General features: G+C 43.5%; 1 protein-coding gene across 4 annotated transcripts in view; it reads left to right on the top strand.

Moving 5' to 3' along the window:
* ARHGAP32 (Rho GTPase activating protein 32) overlaps positions 1-12,965 on the top strand; it is a 597,177-nt gene that overhangs the window by 237,406 nt on the left and 346,806 nt on the right. For all 4 annotated transcript variants that reach the window (XM_019509213.1, XM_019509206.1, XM_019509198.1 and 1 more), the window contains one exon: positions 3,845-3,953. In XM_019509213.1, the coding sequence (XP_019364758.1) occupies positions 3,849-3,953 (105 nt within the window). In that variant the 5' untranslated portion in view covers positions 3,845-3,848. The remainder of the gene's footprint in view (positions 1-3,844; positions 3,954-12,965) is intronic.

The raw sequence follows: 12,965 nt of genomic DNA, 5'->3' as shown, positions 1-12,965 counted from the left end.
TTTTTTTTTTTTTTTTTGAGCTTGGGGCCATGGCTTTTTAAGCCTTTTCTCCACGACTATAAAGCTAGAAATGTACTTTTGCTTTCAGCGGAAGGCCGCGGTTCTCATAGAGCAGCACAGAATTCCAGGAGCGTGGGGTATACAAAAAACACCAAGTCTTGAGATTTATGATTAAAATTGCATGAGATGGGAACACTAACAGCACACCCAATTTTCAAGTTTAAAATGATGTGGGTTTTTTTTTAACTGTATTTGCGGTATAGAAGTACAGTCACCCATCTCATATGGCATATTACTCTTGCCTTCTGAATCAGACTGTACAAATCAGGAAGGCCACGATGCTGACCGTCAAGCTGTAGACTAGGTGCGGGCTTACACTTTGTGAGCATGGTTTGTCTTGCATACTGACGGGTGGTCTGGTTTTAATTTTTGTTGTTTGTGTCATGCAGTTGGGATAGAACCACTTTACAAAGGTAGTGTAGGGCAATGTGACTTCAACATTAAGGGCTAAGAGACGGGTACATTTTCTGAAGCCCTGGCTAATTAAACAAAATATGATTGTGAGGCTTAGATAAAAATGAAGTCAAATCGGACTAGAAAACAGTCATCCTGTTACTAGGAGCATTATTTGTATGCTTATGTCTTGTGTACAAGGAAGGAGAATGAGATTCTGTGCCCCAACTGCAAACTGCATGTACAGGTTTTGGATCTTGCTCATTCGGTGGATCTGATTTAAGGCCAGGGTTTCTGGCTCTTTTGGATTCTTCCCCGACTCCGCTTCTGACAGTTAAGGTCATGAAACAATTTGTGGGTCTTCTTGAGTGTGGCGGTTAGGCAGCTCCTGAGATGTTTTGCCCTCCAGAATACCTTTTTATGTTGCCTTGCTTATAAAGCAAGAGATTTTTTTTTTCTCCTTATAAAATTGGGGCTGGTGGTATGAGGAGGAGAGAAGATAATATCCCGCAGATAATTGTGGCAATTATTTTCCAAAGATTAGTTGCACAGTTCAATTATTGACTTATTGCTTATCAATGCTGCATCGAATTGGCCAACTCTGAAGGAGAAAGCCAAACTGTGATGTCTATTATTGATGCCAGGTGTGGGGCTAAGGGGCAAATGACTGATTGCTATTCTAGGTTTCCTAGGCTAATGGAGCCAATACTAGCCTCTTAGTTTGATGCACCTCTGTAAGTAAACTGCACACATTTCTTGTGTTCAAGAAGCCATTTGGTCTCCAGTCTATCTAATTTTACTGTTTTGTAAAATATGTTTATTATCTTTACACACATTTGAACCTCATAGACGAGTTACTCTGTCACATCTTTGTTTTTCATATCCCTGGGGCTCCGTTATCTGGCAATTTTCAACCGTGCAAGATGTTTACAGTTCAAATGGTGATGCTTTACACCCTCTTTGCCTGGTGCAGAGTTGAAGGACAGGAGTGGCTGTCCTGTGCATTTAAGTAAAACTACTGTGCAGTAGGCTTATTTTTAAATGAAACAAGAAATATTGCACATTATCAAGGCTATAGCTACTATAAGATCGTTTCAATTTTTGCACATCAGCCTATTGATTTAATACATTTTACTTCCTAAAGTTGTAATTATTTGCAATATCTGTTCAGTTGATCTGCACTGCGAGCTTATTGCTGAATAAACTGAAATATTTCATAAACTTTGGGGATAGTTATAAGAATTTTATAGCTCAGGTTTTTATGATAAAATGCTAATAAGTAGTGTTGGTTGTCAATACAGATCAAAAATGGTTAGAAAATAGCATTTCTTAGTTAATATTTGTTCTGTGGCATCTAGTCTAAACTTTTGTTTTAAAGAAATGCAGAGTGCACAGCAGTGTTATTTAAAAGGCTTTCAATATTTATTTCTTTAGTCAAACCATATGATTAATCAGCATAGCTAACATTTAGTTCAGCCAGCCTTCCTTTGGGTTCATGTGTATGTAATGCTGATTAATCAAATGATTTGTCTAAATAAATAAATATATGTCAGCCTATTAATAAAAACCTGCTTTGAATTGTGCATGTTAATCAAATCAGGATGGATTGTTCTAGATACTCAGCAGGATTTGGTGCTTTAAATCTGTGCCTCAATCCCTTTGCAGAGGCATGTTCTAATGGCCTGTGGAAGTGATGTTTAATAGCTTTCCAGTTATAACAGTGATGATGCCTTTAGGGTGAATTGAGACGCCTTTTGTAAGTAATGTTTAAAAAAAAGTTTGAGACCCTAATACCTGAATCTTTGTCCAGTCTTAAAAATACACAGGGCAGGGTACAGCAAAAGCTGTGTTAATGAGAACTTTATTAGCTGGAAAACTCTATTAACCGGCATCCAAGGGACGTGGCAAAAACAAAATTGGAAGTACCACTTCCGGGTTTCACCGCTGCGAGCAGAGTTTTTCTTTGCCACTTCTTCGGCCCACGGCCCAGGGCAAAGCAGCCTGCGCAGGGCCCCCCTCCGTGTCCCCCAGCACACTGATGCACCCGACAGTGCACATTTGATTAACCTGAATATTTCTTTAACCGGCATCCCCCCATTCCCGGGAAATGCTGGATAACAGAACTTTTACTGTACTTGAAAAATATCCTTTTCTGAGGATATTTTTGCCCTGATAGCACTAGGTGCTGAAATCATGCCAAATCATAGTGAAATCAGTGGGAGTGAAGAGCACTGACGCCACACAGAGCACGGGGAAGAAAAGAGCTATTGGCTCTGACAGTGGGCCAGGGATGTCTAGTCCTAGCAAGTTACATGGGCCACTTCCTTAACACCTCACCCCTACCTCCCATGCCTTTCTCTTCCTTTCTTTTTTCCTTGGGCATTTAAGGTAATAATGGGACAGCAAATAGAGACTGAACAGTAGCTTCATACAGGCATTCAGTTTCTCTTAGGAGAAACAACAGGTGTACAGATGTTTAGGTTTTTTTCCCCCCAGAGTAAAAATGTTAGCTTCAGGAGAAAAATAATTTGGGGACAATCAGTGTTAAATTACTCCCAAGAGAGTTTCTCCTGGGAGAGTGAATATCTGGACATGCTGTGGCTTCTCTCGGAAAAGAACATAGTCCTCCAGCATCAGCCCTTCCCTCCCTCTCACCCAGGAGACAGCGTGCTGCTGGCTGGATTTTGCTGCCCCAGGAGGGAGCAGAATACACCCCCTTGGCAATCCCTACCCTGTGCTGCAGGGAAACCCAGACTGACCATGGAGAGTCTGAGTCAGTCAACGGGAACAGCTCTATGCACTGCTATCATATGTTGCCAAGCGGACTAAAGGAGCCTGCAGAGCACTCTTGAGATGTGTGCATAGGCCTCCACCAGCCGCATGGTGTCAGCCCCCAAGCTCTCCACTTTTCAGGGCTTAAGTGTTCAAATGTCTGTACACGTGGCTCTGGGTAAGTTTCTTCTACCAGGAAAACAAAGCTGGGAGAGTTTTCCCAGATTATTTGAATGTGTGTACGCAGCCATTGTTTGCCTGGCCAGTCCGTTGAATCTATTGAGTGTGTTGGATTTTAAGTTTTCATATAAGCATGTTCACTTTTTTTTACCACTTTCAAAGGCTCCATGATTACAATGGGGGCTCAAAGTGAATAAAACCAATAACTGAAATCAGGTAGGGAATGTGAATTGTTCTACTAAGTTTTATGTTCTTGAATTTCTGTTAAGTTTCGGGAAGAAGGAGACCCAAGAGAAAATTGCAAAATTACCAAGTATCTAAAAGCATTTGTATTTTGATATGCAAACATGTGTTAGAAATAAAACCCCAAGGGTAGGTATCCCTAAGATTTACTTGAAATTGTAATCCAGTGACAAACGTGTCTCTTTCTCCTCCCTAGAACGATGAAGTCCTCTGTACACGCAGAAGAAGATGACTTTGTGCCAGAGCTTCAGAGGAGCATTCATCCTCGTGAGAGACCAGATTGGGAAGAGACCCTCAGTGCAATGGTAAAACTTGGCTTCATTTTATATGTGCTTTCTTTTCTGCCTCGCTCACTTTTACAATGATCCACCCCTTTATTCTTTTATTTTCTAGTCAGTCTGTGAGTTATGTTCCTAGATTTGAAATCATACAGGAGGCTTGAGACTGAAAGATGCTTTCCTTCTTCTGGAAGCCTACAAGTGAGAGAGAGAGAGCACATGCATGGTGCTCTGGTCCTATTAATGTGTGCCCCAAAGCAGGCCTAGTAATCAGTTAAGTGCTGCATAACGTCAGAACGGTTCTCATCTGCATTAACCTATTTTTCAGCAAATATCCTGAGCATGAGGAGAACTGGTAAAAACACGCTCTTTGCAGCAAACTGGATTTGTACAAAGAAGATTAGCAAGATGTTTTAGTTATGTCTATAGGAAGAAAACATCCACTCTCCGAGTTGAACTTCAGAATGAACAGATCCGTAGAAAAGGCACTACCAAGGACCTGTTCCCAGGCTGAATAAAGTCAATAGAAAGTGGGCACTGGGTCAGGTCCTTTGGCAGTTGTGGCCTATTTTTTTTCTTTAAGTGAGCTGAACACCTGCAGCTCCACACAGTGCCAAGGGGAGCTGGGGCTGCTGTGCTTTTAACACTGGGTCATTATTCTGTGAGAAAACTGAGAGCTTTCTTACTAGGTGGTCTTGTTAAATGATCTTGTCTTCCAGCAGTGTTGCCTTCTCTGTTTGTAGTGTAGGGCTGGTTGACAGATATACTACTACTTCACATTACGTTTTCTATATGAACTTGTGATGTTTCATAGGGTTGGAGGGACCTCAAGGGCCTCTCTTCCAACCCCCTGCACAGATGGAGACTTGCTATTTCTAAACCGTCGTGGATAGATGCCTGCACAGTCTATTCTCGAAAACCTCCTGTGTAGGAGATTTCTCAGGTTCCTGAAGCAGTTTGTTCCATGGTCCTGCTGTTCTTGTAAGTTAGGATTTTTTGTCCTAAGATTAGATCAAAGTCTGCTTTCCTCTTGACTTGTGATCACCAGGAAATAGTTTTGGTTTAATTGTTTTTACTTTGGATTTACAAAGCTCAGGTTGCATTTCTCATAGCAACCCCACCCTTCCTCCCCAACCATCGTAAACAGTAAACTAACCCCACAGTTGTTTCCTTCCTTTTGGTTGGGTGATTCTGACTCAACCCTGACACTGGACTTGCTTTTCTGGAGGACGCTGAACTGGTAGCTTGGAGATAGCAAGATAAATTCTTTCTCATTCTCTTTCTTTTCCTTCCTTTCACATGCCCTTCACTCTTAAAGCACTAATAGCATTAGACGCTAATAGTCTGGGAAGGGGTGTTTTAATTAGAGGGCACCACTCTAATTAAAATGCCTACAGTGGCTCGTGTATTCAGCATCCTGTATTTCAAAATGGCAGTGGGAGCATTTTAACTAAAGCTCACTCGACAAGCTTTAATTAAAGTGCCCCTGGTGACATATTGAAGTGCAGGGATGCTGAATACATGAGGCCTGCAGCAGATTTGATTAATCGGGTCTGCTCCAACGCGTTCTAATCAGAACGCGTCGGAGCATGTGTATAGGTGCCACTAGTAGTTCTGATGTCTGGTGCTAGAAGCTGTATTAGCAGTAATGTCCAGTTAGCCTGCTGAGAGCATGCTGTGCTATCTAGGGAATGGGAAGAAGGATTAAACACATAAGGTGCTGCCTTATACTCCAAAATATAAGGCATGTTTAGAAGTGCTTTAACCCTTCCTGTGCTATTGTATGTATTGTGTCATTGGTGCTTCCAGTGTTTCAGGGACAGTTATCATTCTAATATAATAACAGGCTTAGTACTTCTGTCTGTCTGCCTGTAATGCTGGGGGTCAACTGGGGGCCCATCGTGGGTGGGTGTGGTTGTGCAGTCACGGGTAGAGTGGGTGGAGGTGGGTTTCATAGCTTCATAGTGCTTAGGGTTGGAAGGGACCTAAACAGATCATCAGGTCTGACCCCCTGCCCTGGGCAGGAACGAGTGCAGGGTCATAACGCTCCAGCCAAATATCTGTTCAGCCTCCTCTTGAAGACCCCCAAAGTAGGAGAGAGCACCACCTCCCTTGGGAGTCCATGCCAGAGCCTGGCAGCCCTAACTGTAAAGTAATATCTCCTGATGTCCAGCCTGAACATTGTCTCTAACAATTTGTGGCTGTTATTCCTAGTAACCCATGGTGGTGCCCGGGGGAACAGAGCCTCCCCCAGTTAGCACTCGTCCCTGCCGGTGAGTTTGTAAATGGTCACCAGGCCCCCTCTGAGCCTTCTTTTGTGGAGGCTGAATAGATTCAGGCCCTTTAGCCTCTCTACGTACGGCCTGACCCACTGCCCCTTGACCATGCAAGTGGCCCTCCTCTGGACCCTCTCAATGCTAACCACATCCCTCTTGAAGTGCTACACCCAGAACTGAACACAGTACTCCAACTGTGGCCTGACTAACGCTGCATAGCAGGGAAGGATCACCTCCCTGGACCTGCTTGTGATATATCTGTACATGCATGACAAGGTGTGGTTAGACTTACTGACCACTTCCTCGCATTGGCGGCTCATGTTCATCCTGGAGTCAACAGTGACTCTAAGATCCCTTTCTGCCACTGTGTTGACAAGAAGGGTGTTCCCCAGCTTATAGGTGTGTTGCTGGTTCCTTCTCCCTAGATGCAGCACCTTGCACTTGTCTGCACTGAATTCCATCATATTCTCATCCGCCCACCTCTCCTACCTGTCTAGATCTAGCTGGATTCTGTCCGTCTCCTCCAGCGTGCCCACCTCATCCCACATCTTGGTGTCATCAGCGAATTTGGACAGCGTGCTTTCCACACCCACATCCAGATTGCTCATAAAGATGTTGAGCAGTACAGGCCCCAGGACCAAGCCCTGGGGGGGACTCCACTGCCCACATCCCTCCAGGGTGGGTGGGTGTGTGTGTGTGTGTGTGTGTGTGTGTGCGTGCAGCTGGGGCAGTGTGTGTGTGGGGGTGTGTGCATTCATAGGATGAGTCTCACATGGACTCCCTACCATACACATGCACCCACACACCCCTTGCACTGCCATACACACAAGCCCCCACAAACCCCATACCCATGCACACCCCACATATCCACACACACCCACATGCTCCCTCACCCCACACACCCACAGGCCCCCCAACCTATACCCACCCCCACAACATACAAGAGTAAAACTTCATTTTAAGCTATTGTGCAATCACCTCTACCTACAGTGCACAAACACATGTAAATTGGGACAACAATATTTTTTGAAATCAGATTAATGAATGCTGTAGATGTTTCCTTTTTAGAATGTAATTTGGTATTTTGCTGGTTCCAAGATGGCACAACCCCTTTGCAGGGGTTAGGGAATGGGATGTCTGGTCCCAAGATGGAGACTAGGGGGTGGGGCTACCCATGAGGCCTTCGACAGCTTGCCAAAACTTGGTAAGTGGCCCTCCACCCAAAATAATTGCCCTCCCTGGTGTACATGGCCGGCCAAAGGGTGAGTGGTGGGGAACATGTAAGATCTCCCTGAAATGTTCAGTCATTCGTGACAGGCAATTGGCTAGTGTTCGTATAATACCCTTCCATTGTATTCCTGATGTAACGTACCTTAATACACTTAAAAAGAGGGATGCGTATTTCCATTGATAATTGCGCACTGGCAGTTTTAGTTTCCTTTGTGGTGGGCCTGCAGCTGGATATGCACTACATGTTTCAGGCCAACGACAAAGGAAGTGAGTATAGATCCAGTGTACCAATCTTAAAAATTCTGCCAAGCCCTAGATTTGGAGGTTTTCTTGCTCTTTTTGTTGCAGGATAAGGTCATCAAAATCCCAGCAGGTGAGCTGAGGAACAATGAGACTTCTCCATCCATAAGTTGTAACCCTGTCATATGCAACTGTTTTCTACAGCAGCACCTTGCCAAGTGACCTTTAAAGCAAGGATGTAGGACGGTCTAGATTGGTACTGTGCCCTAGAGTGAGGAAGCATGCTTTTCAACATCACTTATTTTCATAGAGCGAACAAGCCATGTTGAACCATGGCTGAAGTGAAATAGTGTTTCTCATAAAGCTGCACAAAAATTCGACAGACTGCAAACCCAAGCAAGATATTTTGGCTTCAAAATCAGATATTCCAGAACAGTTGGAATGAGAACCCATAGCGATTATTAAAGCACGAAAGGTGATTTTGATATGGAGCGGTGTTTAAATGAGAGCATGTTTGGTAGAGGTGTGCGAAATGGCTGTATTCGATTTGGATTTGTCCCGAATCAGGGACAGTGATTTGATTTGTTGATTCGCATCACTGTCCCAATTTGATTTGGCCGAATCTGAAGATTCGATGCTGATTCAGAGAATCAGTGATTTGGACATAGACACAGCTTTAAAAGTTTTTGCTACGTGCCTTGAGGTACCAGGCACAGCTTGTGAACGCTGCGATGTGGGGGTGGATGGAGTGTCCTGCAGGAGTGTGTGTGGGGGGGTCCCCCACGTGCTCAGCGCACAGGGGGGCCCCCTGCAGCTTCCTCAGCTTGGTGATCAGCTGTGGGGGTACCCTGGGTGCCCTCCCAGACCCAGGAGGCACCAGTCATCAAGCGGGGAGCTAAGTCCCCCCACACTCTCCCCAGTGGACCGTAAGGGCTTCTGGTCCACTTCTGGGTCCACTGCCAAGCGTGCTGGGGACACCCCCACACTCCCGTGGGACGCTCCATCCGCCCCACCATCTCATTGTTCACGAGCCACCTGGTACCTTGAGGTATGTAGAAAAAACATTTAAAGCTGTGTCTAAATCATCGAATCTTTCCTAATCGCTTCGAATTGATTCGGAGAGATTAAAGGGTCTCCTGATTCGGTCTGGAGATTTGGCCGCTGCATTGGGCTGAATCTCTGCCGAATCAAATCGGCGACCAAAGCTTCGCACAGCCCTAAGGTTTGGTGCTGTTTGTTCTTTCCAGAATCCTCTGAAGGTGTACAGCTAATGAACTCCTCACAGTTGGGTAATATGCCCATTTTACAGATAGGAAACAGGCTGCATCTGCTTAATCAGAAGGACCATGCAGATTTATGTGATAGGATCATATTTTGTTCTAAAATTTATCTTAAAGCAAAAAAAGGTATTTTAGGTTCCCTAGGGGTCTTGCTTATTTGCTTGCGTTGCTCTATCCCTTAGGCCCCATATTTCCAGCCACCCTGCATTATTTCTGTCCTTTTCCGGTCATTCTTGCCCAAACAGCAGCTGCACGGGCACATAATAAATATTGTCTGCATGAGAACAGTGTCTGTTGTAATCCGTCTTGTTCAGTATGCTCGTATCCTCAGAGGGTGGTGCTAGCCCAGTGGTTCCTGGCATCTTAGACCTGGTAGTTGGTGTAAATCACTGGTTGCACCACATATTTGTAACCTGTAGGCGTTTCTCAGGAATGCAGACCTGTAACTGAAAACTTCCACCTGTGGGAAGTGAGGCGAGTCTGTTAACCTTCTTTGTTTGGTTGTGGGTTTTTTTCCCCCTTTATTATTGATTAACAGTAGATAAAAACTGTTCTTGTTCCAGCTTGATACCTTTGAATTCTCATCTTGGTTACTGCCCAGCCTCCATTTTACTTGCAGATATTCCCTAATATTATCTCTCTAGTAATCAACATTTATATAAAATACAAAGAAATTACATCTGCGGGTGCTGACATTGGGGCGGTTGTTCTTTGGCCGGCGTAGGGTATGGCATAGTCTTGAAGCCTGTTGCAGAGTATTGAAGCTGCTATCTTCACCAGTTAACTAAAGCAAACACCTTCCCTCCACCTCTCCCCTAGATTAATTTAAAATGAATGTGGAGCTGATAGAAATCCAAGCAGTCCGTGACTACACACATGTTTTCAAGGAATATGTTGAATTGTCCTCAGTGACATATTTTCACAAAATCTCCCCTTCTGAATCTCTGGATCCATTCAGGCTTGTAACTGTAATGGAAAAGGTGTCAGTCACAGTCATGGTAGCTTTGATAGTTATCAAGTTTTAAGTATATTTAACCTGTCGTACAGATAAACCCATCTCAAAACCTAGTTTGATTCCTTTCTAGCATAAATTTACTTATTGGTAGGACGGTTAATTATGAAAATATTTAATACAAATTCAGGTCCTCTTAGACTTTTTGTTTGTGAGCGAATTCCAGCTTCCTCCCAATACCAGGGGTTGAAAATATTGGCCAGATTGGTTGACATTTCAGAGTTGCGGGTAGTCCTGGATTGTTTGCTTCAATGTATTATTTGTTTTTTATTTATACCATGTGTGTTGTCATCTCATTGACATAACACTGGGTGACCAAATTTTTAAACATAAGGCTGAGTTACTTTGCAGTGGGAATGTGAAGGCAAATACACATTTGTGATAAATCCTGAAAAATTTTCAATTTTTGTGAAAGGATATCTATAAATACCCGGTGGGTACCTCATTATTAATGACTCGTAAGTAAGGTTACCCTCTGAATCAAACTGAACCCAACTTGGTATTTTTATTGACAAAATATTTGCAAATGTATTGTTTTTGTTGCTTGCCGTCTCAAAGTTTCCAGCACAAAGTTTTAATTGAGCAGTGTTGTCCAGACTCAATTTCAGTAGTGAGCCAAAGCAGTTGTGGTCTATGAACCTGTGAGACCAAATGAGAATTACAAACCTTGGCTAACTTTCTTTTTTTTAAATTCTGTTGAGCACTGGAAGGGTGTCAGCTGTCTTCCGCAATTTCTGATAGATGCAATAGTAGATACAATTCCCAGAGCTTTCCTGTCTTGAGCCAGTCTTGCTGGTAAGGCAACTTTGCAAAGGTCTACTTACCCCATTAGATGTTGTACTTAATTTGATGAAGGGGAGGCATGGACAGAATAACCTGATCGGTGACACTATTCCGGTCTCAGATCTGAAATGTATTAAACACTTATGCAATACCAGCACAAAACTCCAGCCTGTCTATAAAGGTATCCTTACGTAGGCCTTCCAAACCAAGTGAGGACGTGGCTGGCCAGGCATTGTCACAGCACCAGGGGCCACAATCACAGCAGGTGGGTGTTGTTTGCTTCTCTGGCTTGCCAAATGTTCAGCTGCTTCTTTGGCTATTTATAGGTCCTTACAACATTTTTTTCCCCCATATGATTGACAAGCTCCCACAGGCTGTGTCACCGACTCCCACCAATCACCCCTTCATAGCAACTATCCCCGTTGCTTTGTTGCCCACAATCTGTCTCTCAACTTTCTTATTGCTGGGAATGTCATTCTTATGGCCAAGTAGGTCATTTATGTAGGTCAGCTAAACAGGTCACCCCCTGCAAGCTGCTGTGTGCTTGCCCCATATTCAGCTAATGGTGTTGGTTATGTCAAGGCCTACATAGGCAATAGTTTTTTATTTGATAGATGAGTCATGTTTATCGTCATGTAAAAGGGTAATAGAAACTGTTTTGTGTCTAGGTTGATAAATTTTCATCACCCTTTTATAAGGCTGCATTAATGTCTCGCATCCAGCTGTTAACATCCTTTTGGGAAGCCATGTTTTGCAGCAGCAGTTTATTTCCCCGTATGGCAGATTGTGCTTTACGTATATGTGCACTGCATTGAAGTATCCGCGTACTGTGGAGAGAGAAATGAGCAGAAATTATTTGGTTTGAGGTGACATAAGAATTGACACGGGTCGGACTGCCGATTGCTTCAAAACTTAGGAACGGCTATTCTGTTTTTCATGTCTGGAGTGTGCCTTTGCCTGTTATTCACCTGAGTTTTGCTTGGCTGCCAGCTCAGTAAACCTGATGCAAACAGTCACATCCTTTGTTCAACTTAGTGAGTCCTCCTAGATTTGAGTATGTTACCTAATCCCAAGGACATCATTTTCAACCATCTTATTGCATCAGACTGAAGAACGAAGCTTTTCACTGAAAATATGAAGTAGGTATCCTGAATTTTCATGTGAAAGTTCAGACATGCATTTTGTATCAACTACCAGGTGATGGAGCCTGTACTTGGAGCAGGGGACTTTTTCCTAGAGTTGCAGTAGCAGCTTGCATCCCCTTTCTTGTCCTTGATGTCACAGTAGTTTCGTTGCTCCTAGGATTCCTCAGGTGAGGCTGTGCCAGTTCTGTTAAATATTCAGTACACATTAGCATTTATATTAAGACAGGTGTATCAAATAACTTGCATCTTCCTAACTCATTTCTCAGCTACTTAATGACACACAAGACTGATTCTGATCTCGGATCACTTTTGCATCGGTATAACACTACTGACGTCAGTGGAGTGGCATTCAGTTTACTGCCGGCATGAGGTAAAACTCATTAGCCCTTATAGTTAACATTCAGATCACATTCTTATCTTCATCTTATACACTTAGACATTTGCATTGCAATTAAAATGCTGTCAGGCCCTTAGTTAAAACAATGAATTAGGAAATCTGGGTAATGTTAATAGTGAACCTGCTTCTCCAAAATTGAAATTATATTTTTTTAGTTTCGAGTTGATGACAGAACTGCCACTTCTGTGCCTGGGGTGGTATTTCCAACACTTATTTCTTTAATAACTTCTGTTATCTTATTCCTTCTATTTTTTCCATTTTGTTTCCCTAAGGCAGTTTTATTTTGTCGTAAGTGGCTGTCTTAATTTTTTTTTTATAAATGTTGGCTATTAAAAAGCATATAGCTTACATCCTTCCTCCTGGTCAGGCTAAATCAACATGAAGTCAGGTCTTTGGAGATGCTCAGCACCCCTAATTTTGAACAAGATCCCACCACAATGTCCGTTTAGGTCCAAGCGAATGTCTAGTAATGCCGATGTTACTATTCCCTGTAGAATTACATAGGCATTAGATTGGAGGGCACCACTATGTCCCATCCCTAGTGTAACTAGGGATTGGCAAGAGAGGCACCTGCTTCAGGCGCCAAGTTAAGAGGGGTGCTGAAATTGCCCCCCACCCCTGAAGAGCCTGTGCCCCAGCAGCATGTCCATGCTGGGAATTTCAACCCCCCCCCCCA

The sequence above is a fragment of the Gavialis gangeticus genome, unplaced genomic scaffold (genome assembly GCF_001723915.1).
Source record: "Gavialis gangeticus isolate Ggan-Ray unplaced genomic scaffold, GavGan_comp1, whole genome shotgun sequence".
In the NCBI taxonomy this organism is placed as follows: Eukaryota; Metazoa; Chordata; order Crocodylia; family Gavialidae; genus Gavialis; species Gavialis gangeticus.
Note: the sequence above shows the minus strand (reverse complement) of the source record. Positions and strands in the feature narration are given on the sequence as shown.